Here is a 27840-nt window from a genome sequence, read left to right as displayed (position 1 = left end):
TGTTACCCTGAGTGTAATACACTCCCAGCTCACTATTATCCGGAGCATAACACACTCCCAGCTCACTATTATCCTGAGTATAACACACTTCCAGCTCACTATTATCCCGAGTATAATACAATCCAAGCTCACCATTACCCTGAGTAACACACTCCCAGCTCACTATTATCCTGAGTCTAACACACTCCCAGCTCACTATTATCCTGAGTCTAACATAGTCCCAGTTCACTATTATCCTGAGTGTAACACACTCTCAGCTCACTGATCTCCAGAGTATAATGTAGTCCAAGCTCACTATTATCCTGAGTGTAACACAGTCCCAGCTCACTATTATCCTGAGTGTAACACGCTCCCAGCTCACTATTATCCTGAGTGTAACACACTCCCAGCTCACTATTATCCTGAGTGTAACACAGTCCCAGCTCACTATTATCCTGAGTGTAACATACTCCCAGCTCATAATTCCTAAAAAAATATTTTTCATTCTCCTTTTTTACATTTTCTCCCAAATTTACACCCAACAATAAACAATAATCAGTAACAAATGCAATGCCGATCCCCATATCAATAACAACCCGATCCCATCCTCCCACCAAACCCCAAACATTAGCCCGCATGGTAACATAAACAAATGACAAAAAGGAATCAGGAATCACCCACAGTCACCATTAACACACACAGCCCCCCCCACCTCCCCAATGTTCGATGCAATCCAATTCTCGAAAGTACATAATGAATAACGCCCATGAATTGTTGAACCCCTCCATCCTTCCCCTCAGTTCAAATTTGACCTTCTCAAGAGTCAAGAATTCCAGCAGGTCCCCCGCCACGCCAGGGCACAGGGTGGCGAGGTTGGTCTCCACCCTAACAGGATCTGCCTTCGGGTGCTCAACCAGCCAAATGTTACAACATCTGTCTCCGCGCCCGTTTCCAACCCCGGCTGGTCCGACACCCCGAATATGGCCTCCCGAGGGCCCGGGTCCAGTTTCACGTGCACCACGTTAGAGATTACCCTAAAACCCTCCTTCCAGTAATCCTCCAGCTTTGGACAGGACCAAAACATAAGAATGTCCCGCAAACCACATTCATATGCTCACTATTATCCTGAGTGTAACACAGTCCCAGCTCACCATTACCCTGTGTGTACCCTGCTCACTAATAACATGTGCTACTATATGTATGATGTAACATTTAGTAACATTGAGTGTTAAGTTTACTTTCTCTCTCTCTCTGTAGTGTTGACGGCCAGTTTGAAATCGCTTATTATGCTAACGTTCTTGTCTCCAACATGGGCAGTATCTTTTGGCTGCCGCCTGCAATATATCGTAGCGCCTGTCCAATTGCTGTGACATATTTCCCATTTGACTGGCAAAACTGTTCCCTCATCTTCAGGTAGGTGCCGAAGGCCAGGTTTCGATTCCTAATAAACAGGAAGCAAAGTTAACGGTCCCATGCACAGCAGATAGGTTTCCTTTCCCATATTCATTGCCGCTGGGAATACTGCCTACAGCTACTGGCCTCCAGTCTGACAGTTCAGAAAATCATCGGCTCTTCTGTCAACTGAGTGACCAGAAATACATCTGTTTTAGTGACTTCATTTTGTGAAGAAGACAGGCCTTGCGTTTCTGTAGCGCCCTTCACAATCTCAGGATGTTCAGAAGAGCTTCTAGAGTCAATGCAGAGACTTGTGTGTTGGCAGGATTGGGGTAGTACTGCAGGGTGAGTGGTGCCACCTCTTCCAGATGAAACATCAAACCAAGGCCCTATCTTTCCCTCCCAGGTGGCTGTGTCGAAGAGAAGGAGGGTAACTGTCCCCAGTGTCCTGCCAATATTTATAAATCAGCATCAACATCGCCAGATTGTTGGTCATGGCATATTGCTGCTCGTGGCACCTTGCTGTGTAAATTGGCCGTGACTGTGTATCACAACAGCGTCTTTATTCCAAAACGTGCTTCACTGGCCGCGAAGGCAACTGAGGAGTCATTACCTTTATAAAGGTCCAGTTATAATAATAATCATTGTCATAACTAGGCTTACATTAACACTGCAATGAAGTTACTGTGAAAAGTCCCTCGTCGCCACATTCCGGCGCCCGTTCGGGTACACAGAGGGAGAATTCAGAATGTCCATTTCACCCAACAGCACGTCTTTCGGGACTTGTGGGAGGAAACCGGAGCATCCGGAGGAAACCCACGCAGACACGGGGAGAACGTGCAGACTCCGCACAGACAGTGACCCAAGCTGGGAATCGAATCGGGACCCTGGCGCTGTGAAGCAACAGAGCTAACAGTAGTAAGAGTTAGGACTGAACGGGAATATTGGCCCAGATATTTGTTGGAAAAGATTTGAGTTTATCACGCCCAATCCACCTAACCTGCACATCTTTGGACTGTGGGAGGAAACCCACGCAGACACGGGGAGAATGTGCAGTCTCCGCACAGTCACCCAAGCCGGGAATTGAACCCAGGTTCTAACCCACTGTGCTGCCCACCATATACCAGAGATTGGTATTTTCTGCCTGAAAGGTGGGTGGAAGCAAAAGGGAATTGGATACATTCTTGAAAAGGAACATTTTCCAGGGCTATGGAGATGGAGCAGGAGGAAATGGGACTAATTCGGTAGCTCCTTCACAGAATCGAACGCAGCATGATGGGACAAATGGCCCTCTTAATGGCTGTTCGATTCTACGATTCACACTGCATGAATCGCAATTCTTTTTCCTTGCACGGGAAGAAAGTCCAGCCCAATAATATTGGCAGCTCAATAATATTGGCAATGAGTCACTACGGCGGTAAACAGGGTGAAGAGAGAATGTCTTCACATCCTTTAGAAATTCCAACGCGGCCAAGGGCTGTTATTAAACCCCCTCGCAACTGAAAGCTGACCTGAGCTGGCTGATTATTGAAACGGAAGCCAGGGAAATATGGAATTGAATTTCTTCCAGTCGAGAGCAGCCAAGTATGTGAGCTTACTATAAATGTCTTTGATGCTGGTTACCAGATATATCGCCTGGTCGCTGGATGAGAAACTTGGTTAGACCACACTTGGAGAACTGTGATATCTAGAATCTAGAGAGGGTGCAATAAAGATTGACAAAGATGATACTAGAATTACAGGGCTGTCAGGAAGAGATGAACAGACTGGGGCCCTAATCCCTTGTACAGAGAGTACTGAGGGGTGAACGTGCAAGAGGGAGTGTTTAAAATTATGAAAGGTTTATTTTTGAAGAGTAAACACTGAAAGACTGTTTCCACCTGTTGAAAAATACCATCGATTTCAATTGGGAATTTCAGAAAATGCCGTGGATTTAAATTTAAGAGGCAGCTTGATTTTCTGTTTATTCATTCAGGGGATGGGGGTGTCGCTGTCTGGCCCAGCATTTATTGACCATCCCTAAATGCCCTTGAACTGAGTGGTTTGCTAGGACGTTTCATAGGGCATTGCTGTGGATCACATGTAGGCCAGACCAGGTAAAGACTTCCTTCACTAAAGGACGTTAGTGAACCAGATAGGTTTTTATGAGAAGAGATAACAAGGTTATCATTGGACCTTTTCAATTGCAGGGGCAAAGTTCTCCGGTATCGGCGCGATGTCCGCCGACTGGCGCCCAAAACGGCGCAAATCAGTCGGGCATCCGACTGCTCCGCAACTTTGGGGGCCAAGCCCCAACCTTAAGGGGCTAGGCCGGCGCCGGACGAATTTCCGCCCCGCCAGCTGGCGGAAAAGGCCTTTGGTGCCCCGCCAGCTGGCGCGGAAATTACATCTCCGGGTGGTGCATGCGCGGGAATGCCGTCAGCGGCCGTTAACGCTCCCGCGCATGCACCGCCCGGAGATGTAATTTCCGCGCCAGCTGGCGGGAGCGTTAACGGCCGCTGACGGCATTCCCGCGCATGCGCAGTGAGTCTCTTCCGCCTTCGCCACGGTCTCCACCATGAGTGCCCCCACGGCACAGGCCCGCCCGCGGATCGGTGGGCCCCGATCGCAGGCCAGGCCACCATGGGGGCACCCCCTGGGGCCAGATCGCCCTGCGCCCCCCCCCCCAGGACCCCGGAGCCCGCCCGCGCCGCCTTGGTAGGTGGTTTAATCTACGCCGGCGGGACAGGCATTTTAGCGGCGGGACTTCGGCCCATCCGGGCCGGAGAATCGCGGGGGGGGGGCGCCAAACGGCAGGGCGCGATTCCCGCCCCCGCCGAATATCCGGTGGTGGAGAATTCGGCAACCGGCGGGGGCGGGATTCATGCCAGCCCCCGGCGATTCTCCGACACGCCGGGGGGTCGGAGAATCTCGCCCCAGATTTTTATTGATTTCATCACCTCCCCTGGTGGGATTTGAACCCAGGTCCCCAGTGCATTACCCTGGGTCCCTGAATTACAAATCCAGTGACAATCGCACTATGCCACTGGCTCCCCTGCAGGATAAGCACATTAAGGAGAAAGGAATACAGGGTTTTGCTGATTGAGTTCATTGAGGAAGGATTGGCGGAGCAGGAACACTGGAGTCAAGTTGCCAGTGAAGCAACCCCCCTCCCTTTTGAAATTTTCACCCCTGTTTTCAAACCCCACCATGGCCTCATTTTCCCCCTTCCTCCCAACCCCCCCCCCCCCCCCCCCCCAAAACCTCTTTCAGCCCCACAACCCACTGAGGTACCTAACTTTGGCCTCTTGAGCACCCCATCGATTTTTAACAGTTCCTCAATTGGCAGCTGTGCTGAAACCCTGAGCTCCGGGATTGTACCCTCAAAATCTCTCCACCTCTCTCTTTCCCCCTTTAAGACACTCCTTAACACCTACCTCTTTGTGCAAACCTCCGGTCGCCTGTCCCTAGAATCTCCTCGTGTGCCATGGGAGTCCAACTCTGCTTCCTAATGTTCCAGTGAAGCCACGTTTTATTACCAGGGAAGGTGCTATGTAAATGCAAGTTGTTGAGTGGGCTGTTTCTGTGCTGTATACTCTGCCTAATTCTGTGATAGTTCGGCGAGGTCACAGATAGGACACTGGTGACTGTAAACCTTCCAACATTTTGGATGTTCCGGCAGCTGCTGCTGGCACGGAAGGGCCAGCGGACATTTAACTCTTTCCTCGGTAATGTGCGACTCTTCACATCAAAGAACTTCTTGCGTCCAGGAAAAGCAAGGCAATTCAATATACCCCCCCCCCCCCCCTAATGTCACTGGGATCAGCTCGCTCGCCAGGGATTGGAACGGGATCATTCCTGGTCTTTGTCTAAGTGGCTGAACCATTGTGTGCGGATTTACTTCATACAATCTGACACGTAAATGTAGGAATATCAATAAATGAACAAGAGAAGTTAGGGTTGTTACCTGCTAATTCCATCCCCCTTGCACCCCCCCACATGTGGGTAGTACAGTGGTTAGCACTGTGGCTTCACAGCGATAGGGTGCCAGGTTCAATTCCTGGCTGGGTCACTGTCTGTGCGGAGTCTGCACGTTCTCCGCGTGGGGGTTTCCTCCGGGTGCTCCGGTTTCCTCCCACAAGTCCCGAAAGATGTGCTGTTAGGTGAATTGGACATTCTGAATTCTCCCTCTGTGTACCCGAACAGGCGCCGGAATGTGGCGACGAGGGGATTTTCACAGTAACTTCATTGCAGTGTTAATGTAAGCCTACTTGTGACAATAAAGATTATTATTACAATTTTAACCGGCCAATCATTGGCGGTCTCGCCCTCAGCTGCCTGGGGCCCTAAGCTCTGGTTTTCCCTCCCTAAGCCGCTCCATTTCTCTCTCGCTCTCTCTCTCGGGACCTGTGCGCTCTCTCTCTCTCTCTCTCTCTCTCTCTCTGGACCTGCGCTCTCTCTCTCTCTCTCTCCCTCTCTGGACCTGTGCTCTCTCTCTCTCTCTCTCTCTCTGGACCTGTGCTCTCTCGCTCTCTCTCTCGGGACCTGTGCTCTCTCTCTCTCTCTCGCTCTCTCTCTGGACCTGTGCTCTCTCTCTCTCTCTCTCTCTCCCTCTCTGGACCTGTGCTCTCTCTCTCACTCTCTATCGGGACCTGTGCTCTCTCTCTCTCTCTGGACCTGTGCTCTCTCTCTCTCTCTTTCTCTCTCTCGCTGGACCTGTGCTCTCTCTCTCTCTCTCTCTCTGGACCTGTGCTCTCTCTCTCTCTCTCTCTCTCTCTCTCTCAGGACCTGTGCTCTCTCTCTCTCTCTCTCTCTGGACCTGTGCTCTCTCTCTCTCTCTCTCTCTCTCTCTCTGGACCTGTGCTCTCTCTCTCTCTCTCTCTCTCTCTCTGGACCTGTGCTCTCTCTCTCTCTCTCCCTCTCGGGACCTGTGCTCTCTCTCTCTCTCTCTCTCTGGAACTGTGCTCTCTCTCTCTCTCTCTCTCTGGACATGTTCTCTCTCTCTCTCTGGACCTGTGCTCTCTCTCTCTCTCTCTCTCTCTCTCTGGACTTGTGCTCTCTCTCTCTCTCTCTCTCTCTGGACCTGTGCTCTCCCTCTCTCTCTCTTTAAGAGGCTCCTTAAAATCAACCTTTTTGACCGAGGATTTCATTACCTGTCTCCAGTATTTCTTTACGTGGTTCAATGTCATATTTTGTTTAATCATGACATAAGTGCTACATAAGTGGGGCTTTTGTTTTATTAAGGCTGTGGTTGTCCAGAGGGAATCAAGGTCCTCAATGTGGGGGAAGATAGAGCCATGGATCCAGGCAAATCGTCTTTCAGGAGGCTGTACGGTTAGAGTTGAATGAAGCAATGGGAGTAAGTGAAGACCTCTTTGAAACAGCGAGGGAGAGGAATGGAATTGATGGTGAGTGAATGGAGTGTATGGTGATGATCATTGGCTTCATTCTTTTCAATGTTTCACTGGGAATATAATATTGAAATAGGAGGCGGGATACTCTGCCTAGCTGCACCCGTTTTCTGGTGCGGCCCGCCCCCACTGGCAGCGGGATCCTCTATCCTGGCAGCCGGCCAATGGGGTTTTCGAATGTGGCCACCCCCATACTGTCGGGAAATCCGCAGGTGTGTGTGCGCTGCGGGTGAAACGCTGATGGAAAATCCCGCCCAGGTGTGCGTGCGCTGATGGAGAATCCCGCCCAGGTGTGCATGCGCTGATGGAGAATCCCGCCCAGGTGTGCGTGCGCTGATGGAGAATCCCGCCCAGGTGTGCGTGCGCTGATGGAGAATCCCGCCCAGGTGTGCGTGCGCTGCGGGTGAAACGCTGATGGAGAATCCCGCCCAGGTGTGCGTGCGCTGATGGAGAATCCCGCCCAGGTGTGCGTGCGCTGATGAAGAATCCCGCCCAGGTGTGCGTGCGCTGCGGGTGAAACGCTGATGGAGAATCCCGCCCAGGTGTGCGTGCGCTGCAGGTGAAACGCTGATGGAGAATCCCGCCCAGGTGTGCGTGCGCTGATGGAGAATCCCGCCCAGGTGTGCGTGCGCTGATGAAGAATCCCGCCCAGGTGTGCGTGCGCTGCGGGTGAAACGCTGATGGAGAATCCCGCCCAGGTGTGCGTGCGCTGCAGGTGAAACGCTGATGGAGAATCCCGCCCAGGTGTGCGTGCGCTGATGGAGAACCCCGCCCAGGTGTGCGGGCGCTGATGAAGAATCCCGCCCAGGTGTGCGTGCGCTGCGGGTGAAACGCTGATGGAGAATCCCGCCCAGGGCCTGTCAGTCGCTGTACGGAGTTAGGGGAATGCAGACTCGTTTCAACTTTCAATTTGGCCGTCAATCCAGATTATTGACAAGAACAATTTACATGTCTACAGCACCTTTTAATGTTTAAAATCAACACTGAATTGCACAATAAGGAAGGTGACTAATTGTGGGGAGTCTGTGAGGAAGAGAGAGAGGTGGAGATGTGAAGATGTTGTGAGGGGAAATTCTAGAGCTAATGACGGCTGAAGGCTCAGCCGCCAATGGTGGCAAGACAAAAATTGGAGGGCCGCAAAAATCTCGGAGTTGAAGGAAGTTCTGAAAATATGAACAAGGAGCAGCAGTAGGCCTTTTGGTCCCTTGAACCCGCCATCTAACAAAACCATGGCTGACCTGATCGTAACCTCAAATCTGTATCCCGCCTACCCCCCAATAATCTATCACCACCCCACCAACCCCTGTCCCCCCACCCCTGTCGTGGAAATATCCGAGGACTCTGCTCCAGAGATAGGGAGGGAATGAGGCCATGGAGGGTTTGCAAATGAGGATGAGGATTTTAAAATTGAGGCATTTCAATTGAGGGGTAGCCAAACTTTAGGCAATAATCAAATTAGATAGAGGACATGGAGCATGTGGAACAGCTGTCTGACTGAGAGGCACAGATGGTGGGGAGGCAGATGCCAACAATCTCTACTTCTTATGTTTATTACGAGTTTCATTGATGTTGCGCTGTTAGCTGAACGTTTGTAAGGAAGGTACACACAGTGAGAAAGGCTTGTATTTATTGTCTTAGATAAATACTGTATTAAAACCAGCAGTGGGGCGTGGGGGCGGAGAAGGGACGTTTACACCGAAATCCGGTCCGACACTGCTCCCGCGATTCTCCGGTCCCTGGAGAATTGCTTGGGAGTCTCTCACGCGTGACCTACGCGGCATGACGAGGGGGCCATTGACAGAATTCCCACCTCCCGCGATTCTCCGAGGAAAACTGGCTGAGTTCCCGATGACGTGGTTCTAACCACATATCGGCCGTCGGGAATGGCCGGTGACGGATGCGGACTCAGTCCGCGGCCGCCGTGCGCATGCGCGGACTCCCGACTGGAACTGCGGGGCCCTGGATCCGCAGCCAGAGCTGCGAGAAGCACTCCTGGGCCCTGCCAGCCCCCTGCAGATGGCAGAATCACTCAAGACTTTCTGAAGGAAAGTCCAGAGTGATTCGCCAGCGTTTTTACGCTGGTGTGGGGACACAGCTCCATTATTGGAGAATCCCGCCCAAAACATCTCTCTTTTAAGACGGAGGTGAGGAGATTCTTTATTCCTCTCAGGGGGTGGTTAGCCTGTGGAACTCTCTTTCCCATAGGGTGGGGGAGGCCGGGTGATTGAATGTTTCTAAGGCTGACGGGGGCGGCAAAGTGGTGAGCACTGCTGCCTCACAGCGCCACGGACCCGGGTTCAATTCCGGCCTGAGATGACTGTGTGGAGGACCTAATGGGCTGAATGGCCTCTTTCTACAATGTCGGGATGCTGTGATTCCATGGAGTCAATCAGATTCTCGAGCGACGAGCCAGTCAAAGGGCGGGATTCTTCTGCCTCATCTGCCCGGCAACACCTGAGGTCAGTGGGCCTTTACATGGTCTCCGTGGCGACCTAGGATTATGAAGCTTTCAGGAAAGGAGAAACGTGATGAATCAGAAAAGACTTTAACTCTCTTTGGCTTTCAGATCTCAAGCATACAATGCCCGAGAAATTAACTTGATCTTATCAGAAGAGGAAGGCCAGTTGATTGAATGGATCCATATAGATCCTGAAGATTTCACGGGTACAGTTCAATAATACTGGATACTTCTTGTTTTTATCTTCGGGAAGTGAATCCAGATTTGATCTTACAATGTTGCTTGTTTATCACCCAGAAAGATGACCTCCTTTTCCCCAGGTCGAACAGCACCTACCCCTTGCCTGTCCGGTGACCACTCTCATGTGATTCGAGACTGTCTTGTCCCTTATGTCTCCGATGCGGGATCGTCCCACGGGCTGCCACCGGTGGGCTAACATTCTGACCCTGACTCTCCTCTGGCCCTCCAGCACATTTTCAGCTTCAATTGGATGACCGTTTTGTAACCATTCTACAATCTCCAAACCCATCTTCAGAATACACTCCCAGGTTTCGATTGCAATTCACTCTTCAGTATAATTTACTCCCAGATATCCGTTATCCAGGATATAGCTCACTCACAGATATCCGTGATCCAGTATATAACTCACTCCCAGATATCCGTTATCCAGTATATAACTCACTCCCAGATATCCATTATCCAGTATATAACTCACTCCCAGATATCCGTTATCCAGTATATAACTCACTTCCAGATATCCGTTATCCAGTATATAGCTCACTCCCAGATGTCCGTTATCCAGTATATAACCCACTCCCAGATAGCCGCTATCCAGTATATAACTCACCCCCAGATAGCCGCTATCCAGTATATAACCCACTCCCAGATATCCGTTATCCAGTATATAACTCACTTCCAGATATCCGTTATCCAGTATATAGCTCACTCCCAGATGTCCGTTATCCAGTATATAACCCACTCCCAGATAGCCGCTATCCAGTATATAACTCACCCCCAGATATCCGTTATCCAGTGTATAACTCACTCCCAGATAGCCGCTATCCAGTATATAACTCACCCCCAGATATCCGTTATCCAGTGTATAACCCACTCCCAGATATCCGTTATCCAGGATATAGCTCACTCCCAGATATCCGTTATCCAGTGTATAGCTCACTCCCAGATATCCGTTATCCAGTATAAAACCCACTCCCAGATAGCCGCTATCCAGTATATAACTCACTCCCAGATATCCGTTATCCAGTGTATAACCCACTCCCAGATATCTGTTATCCAGGATATAGCTCACTCCCAGATATCCGTTATCCAGTGTATAACCCACTCCTAGATATCCGTTATCCAGGATATAGCTCACTCCCAGATATCCGTTATCCAGGATATAGCTCACTCCCAGATATCTGTTATCCAGTATATAACTCACTCCCACATATCCGTTATCCAGGATATAGCTCACTCCCAGATATCCGTTATCCAGTATATAACCCACTCCCAGATATCCGTTATCCAGTGTATAACCCACTCCCAGATATCCGTTATCCAGGATATAGCTCACTCCCAGATATCCGTTATCCAGTATATAACCCACTCCCAGATATCCGTTATCCAGTATATAACTCACTCCCAGATATCCGTTATCCAGTATATAACTCACTCCCAGATATCTGTTATCCAGTATATAACTCACTCCCAGATATCTGTTATCCAGTATATAACTCACTCCCAGATATCCGTTATCCAGTATATAACTCCCTCCCAGATATCCGTTATCCAGTATATAACTCACTCCCAGATATCCGTTATCCAGTATATAACTCACTCCTAGATAGCCGCTATCCAGTATATAACTCACTCCCAGATATCCTTTATCCAGTATATAATCCACTCCCAGATATCCGTTATCCAGTATATAACTCACTCCCAGATATCCGTTATCCAGTATATAACTCACTCCCAGATATCTGTTATCCAGTATATAACTCACTCCCAGATATCCGTTATCCAGTATATAACTCACTCCCAGATATCCGTTATCCAGTATATAACTCACTCCCAGATATCGGCTATCCAGTGTATAACTCACTCCCAGATATCTGTTATCCAGTATATAACTCACTCCCAGATATCCGTTATCCAGTATATAACCCACTCCCAGATATCCGTTATCCAGTATATAACTCACTTCCAGATATCCGTTATCCAGTATATAACTCACTTCCAGATATCCGTTATCCAGTATATAACTCACTTCCAGATATCCGTTATCCAGTATATAACTCACTTCCAGATATCCGTTATCCAGTATATAACTCACTTCCAGATATCCGCTATCCAGTGTATAACCCACTCCCAGATATCCGTTATCCAGTATATAACTCACTCCCAGATATCCGCTATCCAGTATATAACTCACTCCCAGATATCCGTTATCCAGTGTATAACTCACTCCCAGATATCTGTTCTCCAGTATATAACTCACTCCCAGATATCCGTTATCCTGTATATAACTCACTCCCAGATATCCGTTATCCAGTGTATAACTCACTCCCAGATATCTGTTATCCAGGATATAGCTCACTCCCAGATATCCGTTATCCAGTATATAACTCACTCCCAGATATCCGTTATCCTGTATATAACTCACTCCCAGATATCCGTTATCCAGTATATAACTCACTCCCAGATATCGGCTATCCAGTGTATAACTCACTCCCAGATATCTGTTATCCAGTATATAACTCACTCCCAGATATCCGTTATCCAGTATATAACCCACTCCCAGATATCCGTTATCCTGTATATAACCCACTCCCAGATATCCGCTATCCAGTATATAACTCACTCCCAGATATCCGTTATCCAGTATATAACCCACTCCCAGATATCCGTTATCCTGTATATAACCCACTCCCAGATATCCGTTATCCTGTATATAACCCACTCCCAGATATCCGTTATCCTGTATATAACCCACTCCCAGATATCCGCTATCCAGTATATAACTCACTCCCAGATATCCGTTATCCAGTATATAACCCACTCCCAGATATCCGCTATCCAGTATATAACTCACTCCCAGATATCCGCTATGTTTTAACAGAAAATGGTGAATGGACAATTAAACACAAACCAGCAAAGAAGAACATTAACAGCCAGTTCACGGTGGATGACATTGAGTATCAGGAGATCATCTTCTTCCTGATCATCCAGAGGAAACCATTGTTCTATGTCATTAACATCATTATTCCCTGTGTCCTCATCTCGTCACTGGTCGTCCTGGTCTATTTCCTACCAGCACAAGGTAAGGAGGCAAAGAGTTTACACGGCTGTCCAAGATTGTTGGTCAGGAAATGTGAGGCTGGGGCTCAAACCTGCCTCACATCCGCTCATCCCCCCTGGCTGTGTGTGGGCTTTGGAGAAGATCCCACCGTCCAGATCCAACTGTGATTCCATCCAAGGTGGAATAGCCAAATTCGCTCCCAGTCCACCCTCCCCCCCTTCCCGCACAGTAGTGGTTGGTTTTCTGAATGCTGCTTGTTCCATCGTTGGAACGATGCCTTTGGAATTGGAGAAAAAACTGGGAAGATCGAGTGAGGAGAAGAAATCTTTTTGCCTCAGAAACTATTCTTTAAAAGTCAACTCATGTTGTTGTATCATCAGGAACAATTGGGTGCCATTGAGAGCCTGAATTAATATCATTACAGACACAGCAATGATTCAGGCCCATCTGAAATCATCCACTCTCGTCCAATGATGTTGAACATTTAAGGAACAGGCCATTCAACCCCTCTAACCTATTCTGCCACTTAATGGTTGATCTTTATCTCAGATTTATCCAACTCAGCTTTTCTGCATTACAATCCTTACCCCTCAATACGTTGTCCATCCCAGTCATGCCATTTCCAATTGCCCACCAGCACCTGCAATCTTTTTGTGGTGTGTGTGTGTGGGTGTGTGTGTGTGTGGGGGGGGGGGGGTCCAAACTTCCACCCCTTTCTGCACATTCGTCTTTGTTCCTCGTCCAACGGCAGTTCTAGACCTGTCCAGGGAGAGATACATGAGCCCAATGTGGAATAAACCCAATTAATGCTCCTCCCTCCATCCAAGCTGGCAAAGGTTTCCCTCTAGTGGAAGGACGTGCAACCCACTGTCCATTCACTGGGCCCTCAGAGCTCTGGCGCGGGAGCCAATGGAGCTCCTGAAAGTAAAGTGGCCAGTCCTGATTTCAAGATGATGCCTCGATAATCTTGAGGAAGGAATGATAACGGGTGTGAGTGGGCCCGTTGTGGGATGAACCATTTAGGAAAGTTGTTATGCCCATGCACTTCGAAGATCCTTATCTTAAACAATGCATCCTCCCTTCCCTACTGAAAGCCCTGATTGAACAACGGGACACAGAAATACATTTGAATGTAAACGATTAGCGGTGGAGAGCAGGGGGAACAATTTAACACAGGTTTTTGCAAGGATGTAGAATTCACTGTGGGAGAAGCAGATGCTGTGTCAACAATTAAGAATATTAGTGAATTGGCTGAAGAAAAGGATGATGAAGGTCCACGGAGGCAGAAAATGGGCACATGCATGAAATTCTGGTTCAAAAATAATAATTAAAAAGTATTCAATTTTCTCTTAATCTTTTTCATTTGCAGCTGGATGTCAAAAATGTACGCTTTCCATATCCGTCCTGTTGGCCCAGACCATCTTTCTGTTTCTAATTGCGCAGAAGGTTCCAGAAACATCTTTGAATGTTCCGCTCATTGGAAAGTAAGTGGTAAGGTCTTACTCAGTCAGTGAGTTGTTCGGATCGGACTCCAGGGGCGAAATTCTCCCAAAACGGCGCGATGTCCGCCAACTGGCGCCCAAAACGGCACCAATCAGACGGGCATCGCGCAGCCCCAAAGGTGCGGAATGCTCCGCATCTTTGGGGCTGAGCCCCAACATTGAGGGCTTAGGCCGACGCCGGAGGAATTTCCGCCCCGCCAGCTGGCGGAAACGGCCTTTGTTGCCCCGCCAACTGACGTGGAAATTACATCTCCGGGCGGCGCATGCGCGGGAGCGTCAGCGATCGCTGACGGCATTCCCGCGCATGCGCAGTGGAGGGAGTCTCTTCCGCCTCTGCCATGGTGGAGACTGTGGCGGAGGCGGAAGGGAAAGAGTGCCCTCATGGCACAGGCCCGCCCGCGGATCGGTGGGCCCCGATCGCGGGCCAGGCCACCGTGGGGGCACCCCCCGGGGCCAGATCGCCCCGTGCCCCCCCCAGGACCCCGGAGCCCGCCCGCGCCGCCTTGTCCCGCCGTTCAAAAGGTGGTTTAATCCACACCGGCGGTACAGACAATTTATCGGCGGGACTTCGGGCCATTCGGGCCGGAGAATCCAGCGGGGGGGGGGCCCGCCAACCGGCGCGGCCCGATTCCCGCCCCCGCCGAATATCTGGTACCGGAGACTTCGGCAACCGGCGGGGGCGGGATACACGGCAGCCCCCGGCGATTCTCCAACCCGGCGGGGGGTCGGAGAATGACGCCCCTGATCAGCACTCCTGCCCACCACCACTTCCTCCTCCAAAGTTCTTTTGGCCATAGAGCAAAAGGCTGGGGTTTTCCAGCCCTTCCAGCTGGTGCGATCTTCCGGTCCTGCCGGTGGCGACGGTTGGCGAGCAGTGAAAATGGCCATTGACTTCGGCAGGAGGAAAACCAATTTTTGAAAGTCCCACTCATTCCCCCCAAAATCCATAGCCTTTTGGGTGACGGAATTCCAGTTTAGTAAAACTTGCATTTCTATAGCAACTCTAATGTGGTAAAACATCCCGAGGCACTTCAGATTTTGGCAGTTAAGGAGGAATTAGGGCACACGGCCCAAATCTAAGAATATGATGAAGGGGGAGAGAAAGTCAGAGACGTTTAGAGAGAGAATTCCAGAGCCCCAGGCAGCTGGAGTTACGGCCACCAGTAATGAACAATAAAAATCAAGAATGCACAAAGATGCCAAAGCAGAGAAGACTATGGGCCAAGTGCAGGAAAATGGGATTAGACTACTTAGGTGGTTGTTTTAGACCGGTGCAGAGGCGATGGGCTAACGGGCCTTTTCTGCGCTGTAGACCTCTACCACTCTCCAGAATTGATGGAGATTGCAGAGAGCTGAAGTGATGAAGGAGGTTGAGATTCATTTGAACCTATGAATTAGGAGCAGTAGTCCATTCGGCCCCTCGAACCTGTTCTTCCATTTGAGGCTGATCTGATTGTGGCCTCTACTTTCCTGTTTGTCCCCTATATCCCTAGATTCCTATATCCTTTGCCTCACTTGCCAGTCAAGAATTTAGCTAACTTCTAAATCTTCAACATCCTGGTATTGAGTATTTTCTGTTCTAGCTCGGGGAACCCGGGTTAATTGTAATAGTAGCACCGTCTCAGTGAATCAGGAGGTTGTGGGTTCTTGCGCCACACCAGGGACTTAAGCTCAAAACTCAGGAGGACACTTCTGTGTGCGGTACTGAGGGAGTTGGGCTGGAGGGTATGCTGTCCAGCGTCTCGTCTGCCCTCTCTGGTAGATGGAAGAGCTGCTGGGCATTGTGTCAAAGATGATCAGAGGAGAACTTCCCAGTGTCCTGGTCAATATTCAGCCTTTCACCAACATCAAGCTTCCTTACTCAGGGAGTTGGGACTCACTCCCACAGGGAGTGGGGAGAATGTGGGACTCGCTGCCATAGGGTGTGGGGAGACTGTGGGATTCGCTCCCACGGGGAGTGGGGAGAATGTGGGATTCGCTCCCACGGGGAGTGGGGAGAATGTGGGATTCGCTCCCACGGGGAGTGGGGAGACTGTGGGATTCGCTCCCACGGGGAGTGGGGAGAATGTGGGACTCGCTCCCACCAGGAGTAGGGAGAATGTGGGACTCGCTCCCACGGGGAGTGGGGAGAATGTGGGACTCGCTCCCACCAGGAGTAGGGAGAATGTGGGACTCGCTCCCACGGGGAGTGGGGAGAATGTGGGACTCGCTCCCACCAGGAGTAGGGAGAATGTGGGACTCGCTCCCACGGGGAATGGGGAGAATGTGGGACTCGCTCCCACAGGGAGTGGGGAGAATGTGGGACTCGCTCCCACGGGGAGTGGGGGGAATGTGGGACTCGCTCCCACGGGGAGTGGGGAGAATGTGGGACTCGCTCCCACGGGGAGTGGGGAGAATGTGTGATTCGCTCCCACGGGGAGTGGGGAGAATGTGGGACTCGCTCCCACGGGGAGTGGGGAGAATGTGGGATTCGCTCCCACGGGGAGTGGGGAGAATGTGGGAATCGCTCCCACGGGGAGTAGGGAGAATGTGGGACTCGCTCCCACAGGCAGTGGGGAGAATGTGGGACTCGCTCCCACCAGGAGTGGGGAGAATGTGGGATACGCTCCCACGGGGAGTGGGGAGAATGTGGGACTCGCTCCCACCAGGAGTGGGGAGAATGTGGGACTCGCTCCCACGGGGAGTGGGGAGAATGTGGGACTCGCTCCCACCAGGAGTGGGGAGAATGTGGGATTCGCTCCCACGGGGAGCGGGGAGAATGTGGGATTCGCTCCCACCAGGAGTGGGGAGAATGTGGGGCGGGATTCACCGACCCCCCGCCGGGTCGGAGAATCGCCGGGGGCTGGCGTGAATCCCGACCCGCCGGTTGCCGAATTCTCCGGCACCAGATATTCGGCGGGGGCGGGAATCGCGCTGCGCCGGTTGGCGGCCCCCCCCGGCGATTCTCCGGCCTGGATGGGCCGAAGTCCCGCTGCTGGAATGCCTGTCCCGCCGGCGTGGATCAAAACACCTCTCTTACTGGCGGGACAAGGCAGCGCGGGCGGGCTCCGGTGTCCCGGGCCGCGGATCGGGGCCCACCGATCCGCGGGCGGGCCTGTGCCTTGGGGGCACTCTTTTACTTCCGCCTTCGCCATGGTCTCCACTATGGTGGAGGCGGAAGAGACCCCCTCCACTGCGCATGCGCGGGGATGCCGTGAGCGGCCGCTGACGCTCCCGCGCATGCGCCACACGGCAAAGTCATTTCCACGCCAGCTGCCGGGGCACCAAAGACCTTTCCCGTCCAGCTGGCGGGGCGGAAATCAGTCCGGCGCGGGCCTAGCCGCTCAAAGTGAGGGCTCGGCCCCTCAAGATGCGGAGAATTCCGCACCTTTGGGGCGGCGCGATGCCCGACTGATTCGCGCCGTTTTTGGTGCCGGTCGGCGGACATCGCGCCGATTGCGGAGAATCCCGCCCGTGGAACTCACTCCCATAGGGAGTGGGGAGAATGTGGAACTCGCTCCCATGGGAGTGGGGAGAATGTGGGGCGGGATTCTCCGCAATCGGCGCGATGTCCGCCTACCGGAAAAGAGTGCCCCCGCGGCACAGGCCTGCTCGCGGATCGGTGGGCCCCGATCGCGGGCCAGGCCACCGTGGGGGCACCCCCCGGGGCCAGATCGCCCAGCGCCCCCCCTAGGACCCCGGAGCCCGCCCGCACCACCTTGTCCCGCCGGTAAGAGAGGTGGTTTGATTCTCGCAGGCGGGACAGGCATTCCAGCAGCGGGACTTCGGCCCATCGCGGGCGATTTCCACCCCCGCCGAATATCCGGTGCCGGAGAATTCGGCAACCGGCAGGGGCAGGATTCACGCCAGCCCCCGGCGATTCTCCGACCCGGCGGGGTTTGGAGAATCTCGCCCGTGGGACTCGTTTCCACAGGGAGTGGGGAAAATGTGGGACTCGCGCCCACGGGGAGTGGGAGAATTTGGGACTCGCTCCCACGGGGAGTGGGGAGAATGTGGGACTCGCTCCCACGGGGAGTGGGAGAATTTGGGACTCGCTCCCACGGGGAGTGGGGAGAATGTGGGACTCGCTCCCACGGGGAGTGGGGAGAATGTGGGACTCGCTACCACGGGGAGTGGGGAGAATTTGGGACTCGCTCCCACGGGGAGTGGGGAGAATTTGGGACTCGCTCCCACGGGGAGTGGGGAGAATTTGGGACTCGCTCCCACGGGGAGAAGGTGGGATTCGCTCCCACAGGGAGTGGGGAGAATGTGGAACTCGCTCTGTCAAAGTCAATGGGCGAAATTCTCCTACCCGCCCCGCCACATTTCTGCCCCGACCGGCCGGCGGGAGTCTCCGTAACACCGGCCGGTCAATGGGGGTTCCCATTGTGGGGCAGCCCCATGCCGTCGTGAAACCCCCGGGCGCCGGCAAAACGGAGACTCCCGCCGGCGGAGAATGACGCCCAATATTTTCGCTTCTGTGGTTGAAAAATTCCACACACTCGTTAAGACAGAATAACAAGCGTTATTGTCGAAAACAACTGCATGCAGTAATGGCTGAAACTTGAAGTAAGAGGGAAGTCAACAAAACTGCTCAGTCTTTCACAAGTTCTGCGCTTTCGCGGAGAATTAGCTCAATATTTATACATTATCTTTATCAAGATTATGTGACAACAGTATGGTCAGGAGTTTGATCGGAAATACAAACGGAAGCATAGACCAGACCATGTTTGGTCATATCACTCATACCATTATTTAGTCCTCGGAGGGAACACTGAAAGGTCAGAATAGACTTGTTTCTTCCTGAATTTATCTTTGTTTTAAATTCCTACGGCCCTGGGTTATGACGAGTTAGTTTTATCAGGAGTTGCCGAGGTCCGGGGTTTTGGAATGGCTCAACCTTCACTGATCTTTTTAGACTTCAAGTTATGCAGAGTTGGCCTACGGGCATACTAGTCTGAAAATGGTTAGTGCTGCATTCTTTACCTGGGCCTGGGGAGCTGGAACGAGTAGTTTCAGTCTTTCTGGTATTGTATCAAATCTTTTGACCAGTCTTCCCAATGACCAGTTTTCCCATCATGCCATTACTTAATTTGTACCGTATCACATCTCCCACAGGGAGTGGCCGTGGTGAATAGTATTGAGACATTGAAGGGGGAAGCTGGATAAACACATGGCAGAGAGAGAGAAATAGATGGATATGCTGATTGGGTGAGAGGAGAGGACTAAGAGGAAGCTCAGTAAGAAGTCTTACAACACCAGGTTAAAGTCCAACAGGTTTGTTTTAAACACTAGCTTTCGGAGCGCTGCTCCTTCCTCAGGTGAATGAAGAGGTACGTTCCAGAAACATATATGTAGACAAATTCAAAGATGCCAGACAATGCTTGGAATGCGAGCATTAGCAGGTGATTTTCTTTACAGATCCAGAGATGGGGTAATCCCAGGTTAAAGAGGTATGAATTGTGTCAAGCCAGGACTGTTGGTAGGATTTTGCAGGCCAGATGGTGGATGAATGTAATGCGACATGAATCCCAGGTCCCGGTTGAGGCCGCACTCATGTGTGCGGAACTTGGCTATAAGTTTCTGCTCGGCGATTCTGCGTTGTCGTGCGTTCTGAAGGCCGCCTTGGAGAACGCTTACCCGGAGGTCAGAGGCTGAATGCCCTTGACTGCTGAAGTGTTCCCCGACTGGAAGGGAACATTCCTGTCTGGTGATTGTCGCGTGATGTCCGTTCATTCGTTGTCGCAGTGTCTGCATGGTCTCGCCAATGTACTACGCTTAAGGACATCCTTTCCTGCAGCGTATGAGGTAGACAACGTTGGCCGAGTCGCACGAGTATGTACCGCGTGCCTGGTGGGTGGTGTTCTCATGTGTAATGGTGGTATCCATGTCGATGATCTGGCACGTCTTGCAGAGATTGCCATGGCAGGGTTGTGTGGTGTCGTGGTCACTGTTCTGAAGGCTGGGTAGTTTGCTGCAAACAATGGTTCGTTTGAGGTTGTGCGATTGTTTGAAGGCAAGTAGTGGGGATGTGGGGATGACCTTGGCAAGATGTTCATCTTCATCGATGACGTGTTGAAGGCTGTGAAGAAGATGTCGTAGTTTCTCCGCTCCGGGAAAGTACTGGATGACAAAGGGTATTCTGTCGGTTGTGTCCCATGTTTGTCTTCTGAGGAGGTCAGTGCAGTTTTTTGCTGTGGCGTGTTGGAACTGTCGATCGATGAGTCGAGCGCCATATCCCGTTCGTACGAGGGCATCTTTCAACGTCTGTAGATGTCTGTTATGCTCCTCCGCGTCTGAGCAGATCCTGTGTATACGGAGAGCTTGTCCATAGTGGATGGCAGAGGGCAGTAGAGCAGAGCTGCTGATTGGCTGTTGCGGGGGAAATTTGCATACATCCGTCGTGGTCACCCAAACTTGAAGGTGTACCTGTGCAATAGACCTTAGTTGTTCAAGTGAAGCCAAGCATCCAGCAGAGGGCAGTAGAGCAGAGCTGTTGATTGGCTGTTGCGGGGGAAATTTGCATATGTCCGTTATGGTCACCCTAACTTGAATGTGTACCTGTGCAAAAGACCCTAGCTGTTCAAGTGAAGACAAGCATCCAGCAGTGGGCAGTAGAGCGAAGGTGGTTTGTGGAGGAGCTGTTGTCAAGTGACACTTAAACCCGATGTGGAGATGCCGGCGTTGGACTGGGGTGAGCACAGTACGAAGTCTTACAACACCAGGTTAAAGTCCAACAGGTTTGTTTCGATGTCACTAGCTTTCGGAGCGCTGCTCCTTCCTCAGGTGAATGAAGAGGTCTGTTCCAGAAACACATATATAGACAAATTCAAAGATGCCAAACAATGCTAGGAATGTGAGCATTAGCAGGTGATTAAATCTTTACAGATCCAGAGATGGGGTAACCCCAGGTTAAAGTGGTGTGAATTGTATCAAGCCAGGACAGTTGGTAGGATTTCGCAGGCCAGATGGTGGGGGATGAATGTAATGTGACATGAATCCCAGGTCCCGGTTGAGGCCGCACTCATGTGTGCGGAACTTGGCTATAAGTTTCTGCTCGGCGATTCTGCGTTGTCGCGGGTCCCCCACCCGCCCCCCCCCCCCCCCATCCCCACACCCCCACTACTTGCCTTCAAACAACCGCGCAACCTCAAACGAACCATTGTGTGCAGCAAACTACCCAGTCTTCAGAACAGTGACCACGACACCACACAACCCTGCCATGGCAATCTCTGCAAGACGTGCCAGATCATCGACATGGATACCACTATTACACGTGAGAACACCACCCACCAGGTACGCGGTACATACTCGTGCGACTCGGCCAACGTTGTCTACCTCATACGCTGCAGGAAAGGATGTCCCGAAGCGTGGTACATTGGCGAGACCATGCAGACGCTGCGACAACGAATGAACGGACATCGCGCAACAATCACCAGGCAGGAATGTTCCCTTCCAGTCGGGGAACACTTCAGCAGTCAAGGGCATTCAGCCTCTGATCTCCGGGTAAGCGTTCTCCATAGCGGCCTTCAGGACCCGCGACAACGCAGAATCGCCGAGCAGAAACTTATAGCCAAGTTCCGCACACATGAGTGCGGCCTCAACCGGGACCTGGGATTCATGTCACATTACATTCATCCCCCACCATCTGGCCTGCGAAATCCTACCAACTGTCCTGGCTTGAGACAATTCACACCTCTTTAACCTGGGGTTACCCCATCTCTGGATCTGTAAAGATTTAATCACCTGCTAATGCTCGCATTCCTAGCATTGTTTGGCATCTTTGAATTTGTCTATATATGTGTTTCTGGAACAGACCTCTTCATTCACCTGAGGCAGGAGCAGCGCTCCGAAAGCTAGTGACATCGAAACAAACCTGTTGGACTTTAACCTGGTGTTGTAATACTTCGTACTTAAACCCGAAACACTTCTTCAGTGTTTCCCTCCCTAACCCCTCCTCTAATCAAAAAAAGCAACTGCTATAAAGATCAAGAGGAAGGCTCGAGGGCAAGTAGATGTAGAAAGAAGTTGAACCGCGTTGTCACAGCCTGCAGGTAAGGGATTGGCTGGTGACTGGTAAGTAGTTTTTCTTTAATTTTCCCTCAGGTGTTATCGTGCAGAGGTTGCTGAGTGAGTGCTTGCTGAGAAGGGGAGTGAATAACAGGTAAGCTCTTTCTTTCTTTTTCTTTTTTATCCAGAGGGGATGGCAGGGAAGGTAGTGCAATGTTCCTCCTGCAAAATGTTTGAGGTGAGGGACGCCATCAGTGTCCCTGCTGATTTCATCTGTGGTAAGTGCACCCATCTCCAGCTCCTCAGAAACCACGTTAGGGAACTGGAGCTGGAGCTGGATGAACTTTGGATCATTCGGGAGGCAGAGGTGGTCATAGATAGAAGCTTCAGGGATGTAGTTACTCTGAAGAATAAAGATAGATGGGTGATGGTGAGAGGGGCTGGGAGGAAGCAGTCAGTACAGGGATCCCCTGTGGTCGTTCCCCTTAGTAACATGTATACCGCTTTGGATACTGTTGGGGGGGGGGGGGGGGACGACTTACCAGGGGTAAGCCATGGGGTGCAGGTCTCTGGCACAGAGTCTGTCCCTGTTGCTCAGAAGGGAAGGGGGAGAGGAGTAGAGCATTAGTCATTGGAGACTCCATAGTTAGGGGGATAGATACGAGATTCTGTGGGAATGAGAGAGACTCACGGTGTATTGCCTCCCAGGTGATAGGGTGCCTGATGTCTCGGATCGTGTTTTCGAGATCCTTAAGGGGGAGGGGGAGCAGCCCCAAGTCGTGGTCCACATAAGTACCAACGACATAGGTAGGAAAAGGGATAGGGATGTAAGGTAGGAATTCAGGGAGCTAGGGTGGAAATTTAGATCGAGGACAAACAGAGTTATTATCTCTGGGTTGTTACCCATGCCACGTGATAGCGAGACGAGGAATAGGGAGGGAGAGGAGTTGAACACGTGGCTACAGGGATGGTGCAGGAGGGAGGGTTGCAGATTTCTGGATAATTGGGGCTCATTCTGGGGTCGGTGGGACCTCTACAAACGGGATGGTCTACACCTGGACCAGAGGGGTACCAATATCCTGGGGGGTAAATTTGCTAATGCTCTTCGGGAGGGTTTAAACTAGTTCAGCAGGGGCTTGGGAACCTGAATTGTAGCTCCAGTACACAGGAGGTTGAGAGTAGTGAGGTCATGAGTAAGTTTTCAAAGTTGCAGGAGTGTACCGGCAGGCAGGAAGGTTGTTTAAAGTGTGTCTTTTTCAATGCCAGGAGCATCCGGAATAAGGTGAGTGAACTTGCGGCATGGGTTGGTACCTGGGACTTCGATGTTGTGGCCATTTCGGAGACATGGATAGAGCAGGGACAGGAATGGTTGTTGCAGGTGCCGGGGTTTAGATATTTCAGTAAGCTCAGGGAAGGTGGTAAAAGAGGGGGAGGGGTGGAATTGTTAGTCAAGGACAGTATTACGGTGGCAGAAAGGACGTTTGATGAGGACTCGTCTGAGGGCTGAGGTTAGAAACAGGAAAGGAGAGGTCACCCTGTTAGGGGTTTTCTATAGGCCTCCGAAAAGTTCCAGAGATGTAGAGGAAAGGATTGCAAAGATGATTCTGGAGAGGAGCGAAAGCAACAGGGTAGTTGTTATGGGGGACTTTAACATTCCAAATATTGACTGGAAACGCTATAGTTCTAGTACTTTAGATGGGTCCGTTTTTGTCCAATGTGTGCAGGAGGGTTTCCTGACACAGTATGTAGATAGGCCAACGAGAGGCGAGGCCATATTGGATTTGGTACTGGGTAATGAACCAGGACAGGTGTTAGATTTGGAGGTAGGTGAGCACTTTGGTGATAGTGACCACAATCCGAGTACGTTTACTTTAGTGATGGAAAGGGATTGGTATATACCGCAGGGCAAGAGTTGTATCTGGGGGAAAGGCAATTATGATGTGATGAGGCAAGACTTAGGATGCATCGGATGGAGAGGAAAACTGCAGGGGATGGGCACAATGGAAATGTGGAGCTTGTTCAAGGAACAGCTACTGCGTGTCCTTGATAAGTATGTACCTGTCAGGCAGGGAGGAAATGGTTGAGCAAGGGAACCATGGTTTACTAAAGCAGTCGAAACACTTGTCAAACACTTGTCTGTGTGGAGTCTGCACATCCTCCCCGTGTGCGCATGGGTTTCCTCCGGGTACTCCGGTTTCCTCCCACAGTCCAAAGATGTGCAGGTTAGGTGGATTGACCATGATAAATTGCCCTTAGTGTCCAAAATTGCCCTTAGTGTTGGGTCGGGTTACTGGGTTATGGGGATAGGGTGGAGGTGTTGACCTTGGGTAGGGCGCTCTTCCAAGAGCCAGTGCAGACTCGATGGGCCGAATGGCCTCCTTCTGCACTGTAAATTCTATGATAAGAGGAAGAAGGAGGCTTATGTAAAGATGAGACATGAATGTTCAGGTAGGGCGCTCTAGAGTTACAAGTTAGCTAGGAAGGACCTAAAGAGAGAGCTAAGAAGAGCCAGGAGGGGACATGAGAGGTCTTTGGCAGGTAGGATCAAGGATAACCCTAAAGCTTTCTATCGATATGTCAGGAATAAAAGAATGACTAGGGTAAGAGTAGGGCCAGTCAAGGACAGTAGTGGGAAGTTGTGCGTGGAGTCCGAGGAGATAGGAGAGGTGCTAAATGAATATTTTTCATCAGTATTCACACAGGAAAAAGACAATGTTGTCGAGGAGAATACTGAGATTCAGGCTACTAGACTAGAAGGGCTTGAGGTTCATAAGGAGGAGGTGTTAGCAATTCTGGAAAGTGTGAAAATAGATAAGCCCCCTGGGCCGGATGGGATTTATCCTAGGATTCTCTGGGAAGCTAGGGAGGAGATTGCTGAGCCTTTGGCTTTGATCTTTAAGTCATCTTTGTCTACAGGAATAGTGCCAGAAGACTGGGGATAGCAAATGTTGTCCCCTTGTTCAAGAAGGGGAGTAGAGACAACCCCGGTGACTATAGACCAGTGAGCCTTACTTCTGTTGTGGGCAAAATCTTGGAAAGGTTTATAAGAGATAGGATGTATAATCATCTGGGAAGGAATAATTTGATTAGAGATAGTCAACACGGTTTTGTGAAGGGTAGGTCGTGGCTCACAAACCTTATTGAGTTCTTTGAGAAGGTGACCAAACAGGCGGATGAGGGTAAAGCAGTTGATGTGGTGTAATGGATTTCAGTAAAGCGTTTGATAAGGTTCCCCACAGTAGGCTACTGCATAAAATAGGGAGGCATGGGATTCAGGGTGATTTAGCAGTTTGGATCAGAAATTGGTTAGCTGGAAGAAGACAAAGGGTGGTGGTTGATGGGAAATGTTCAGACTGGAGTCCAGTTACGAGTGGTGTACCACAAGGATCTGTTTTGGGGCCACTGCTGTTTGTCATTTTTATAAATGACCTTGAGGAGGGCGCAGAAGGATGGGTGAGTAAATTTGCAGATGACACTAAAGTCGGTGGAGTTGTGGACAGTGCAGAAGGATGTTACAAGTTACAGAGGGACATAGATAAGCTGCAGCGCTGGGCTGAGAGGTGGCAAATGGAGTTTAATGCAGAAAAGTGTGAGGTGATTCATTTTGGAAGGAATAACAGGAAGACAGAGTACTGGGCTAATGGTAAGATTCTTGGCAGTGTGGATGAGCAGAGAGATCTCGGTGTCCATGTACATAGATCCCTGAAAGTTGCCACCCAGGTTGAGAGGGTTGTTAAGAAGGCGCACGGTGTGTTAGCTTTTATTGGTAGAGGGATTGAGTTTCGGAGCCATGAGGTCATGTTCCAGCTGTACAAAACTCTGGTGCGGCCGCATTTGGAGTATAGCGTGCAATTCTGGTCGCCGCATTATAGGAAGGATGTGGAAGCATTGGAAAGGGTGCACAGGAGATTTACCAGGATGTTGCCTGGTATGGAGGGAAGATCTTATGAGGAAAGGCTGAGGGACTTGAGGCTGTTTTCGTTAGCGAGAACAAGGTTAAGAGGTGACTTAATTGAGGCATACAAGATGATCAGAGGATTGGTTAGGGTGGACAGTGAGAGCCTTTTTCCTCAGATGGTGATGTCTAGCGCAAGGGGACATAGCTTTAAATTGAGGGGAGATAGATATAAGACAGATGTCAGAGGTAGGTTCTTTACTCGGAGAGTAGTAAGGGCGTGGAATGCCCTGCCTGCAACAGTAGTGGACTCGCCAACACTAAGGGCATTCAAATGGTCATTGGATAGACATTGGATAGACGATAAGGGAATAGTGTAGATGGGCTTTAGAGTGGTTTCACAGGTCCGCGCAACATCGAGGGCCGAAGGGCCTGTACTGCGCTGCAATGTTCTATGTTCTATGTTAATAGGAAGCTAGTATGGAGCATAAATACCAGCATAGAGAAGAAGGACTGAATGTCCTCTTTCTCCACTGAAATTTTAATGCAATAAAATTCCCAAATGCCACTCATATTATGTGGCTTTCTAGTCCAGTTGCTAACCACTATACAACACCCTAATATAATTATAAGTTCAGTGACTCTGTCTGATGCCTCAGCTGAAAGAGAACACCAGAGACAGTGCAACACTTCCTCAGTAATGGTGCGGGAGATTCTACAACCTTCTGGCTCAGTGGCGAGATCATTACCCACCGACTCACAACTGGCACCACGAATTGACAGAGCCTCTCTGTGTCTGGTTTCCGGGATCGTGGGAAATGCTGGAATTATTTTGGGAATTCACTCTATGGGTGGTTCGCGAGGTCACCCACAGCCAGCAACAGATGTATGTCCTCCTCTTATCTGCCGAGTACCTGCACTCCCCCCACTCTGCCCCCGACCTGCAGACAGGTTCTGTCTTCTGGGGGAGAGAGGAAGAGATAGCTGACAACTGTACTGCGCTGTAATGTTCTATGTTCTATGTTAAGTGTCTCAGAGATTGACCATCGGAATCGATTTCATTGAAATAGAAAGACTTACAATTATGTGGCGCTTTTCAATGTGGCCAGACATCTCATAGCAGTTCACAGCCGTTGCGGTTCTTTCTGAAGCGCACTCACTGTTGTAATGTGGGAAATGCGGAGCCAATTTGCGCACAGCAAGCTCCCACACCAGTTTGCCTTTTTTGTTGCAGGTATTTAATATTTGTGATGATTGTCTGTACGTCAATTGTAACAAACTGTGTCATCGTCCTGAACGTTTCCCTGAGGACGCCGAACACTCACAGCATGTCGGAGAAGATCAAACACGTAAGGAGCTTTTGTAACCATTTTCCCCACAGGATTATAAATGGGGGTTTTGAAATATCTTGCTATCTAAACCAGCAGTGGACAACCTGCGCCCCGGGGCCCACATGCGGTCCATCTGGGTTCTGAGTGCGGTCCACCAGACATTTTGTTAACCGTTGCCCACATACAGAGTTGCCACATTTTTCTGGTTTCCATCCATGTAGCTTTTTTCCTACCGGTTTGACTGAAGACATAGGCACCTAAATCACCAGCAAGGGAAGTCAGGTGCGCTGATTGCACACAAGGTGGCATGACGGCACAGTGGTTAGCACTGCTGCCTCACAGAGCCAGAGGGCCGGGTTCAGTTCCGGCCCCGGGTAGCTGTGTGGAGTTTGCACTTTCTCCCCGGGTCTGCGTGGGTTTCCTCCGGGTGCTCCGGTTTCCTCCCACAGTCCAAAGATGTGCAGGTTAGGTGGATTGGCCATGATAAATTGCCCTTAGTGTCCCAAGATGTGTATGTTAAGTTGGGTTACGGGATAGGGTGGTGGAGTGGGTTCGGCACGGTGCTCTTTCAGAGGGTCTGTGCAGACTTGATGGGCTGAACGG

General features: G+C 50.8%; 1 protein-coding gene across 2 annotated transcripts in view; it reads left to right on the top strand.

The window, feature by feature from the left end:
* Positions 1-27840, top strand: part of chrne (cholinergic receptor, nicotinic, epsilon) — a 54632-nt gene that overhangs the window by 9686 nt on the left and 17106 nt on the right. For both annotated transcript variants that reach the window (XM_072493535.1, XM_072493537.1), the window contains exons 5-9: positions 1237-1392; positions 9331-9428; positions 12341-12541; positions 13890-14004; positions 27141-27255. In XM_072493535.1, coding sequence (XP_072349636.1) covers positions 1237-1392; positions 9331-9428; positions 12341-12541; positions 13890-14004; positions 27141-27255 — 685 coding nt within the window. The remainder of the gene's footprint in view (positions 1-1236; positions 1393-9330; positions 9429-12340; positions 12542-13889; positions 14005-27140; positions 27256-27840) is intronic.

This window comes from Scyliorhinus torazame, chromosome 31, assembly GCF_047496885.1.
Source record: "Scyliorhinus torazame isolate Kashiwa2021f chromosome 31, sScyTor2.1, whole genome shotgun sequence".
Taxonomy (NCBI): Eukaryota; Metazoa; Chordata; class Chondrichthyes; order Carcharhiniformes; family Scyliorhinidae; genus Scyliorhinus; species Scyliorhinus torazame.
Note: the sequence above shows the minus strand (reverse complement) of the source record. Positions and strands in the feature narration are given on the sequence as shown.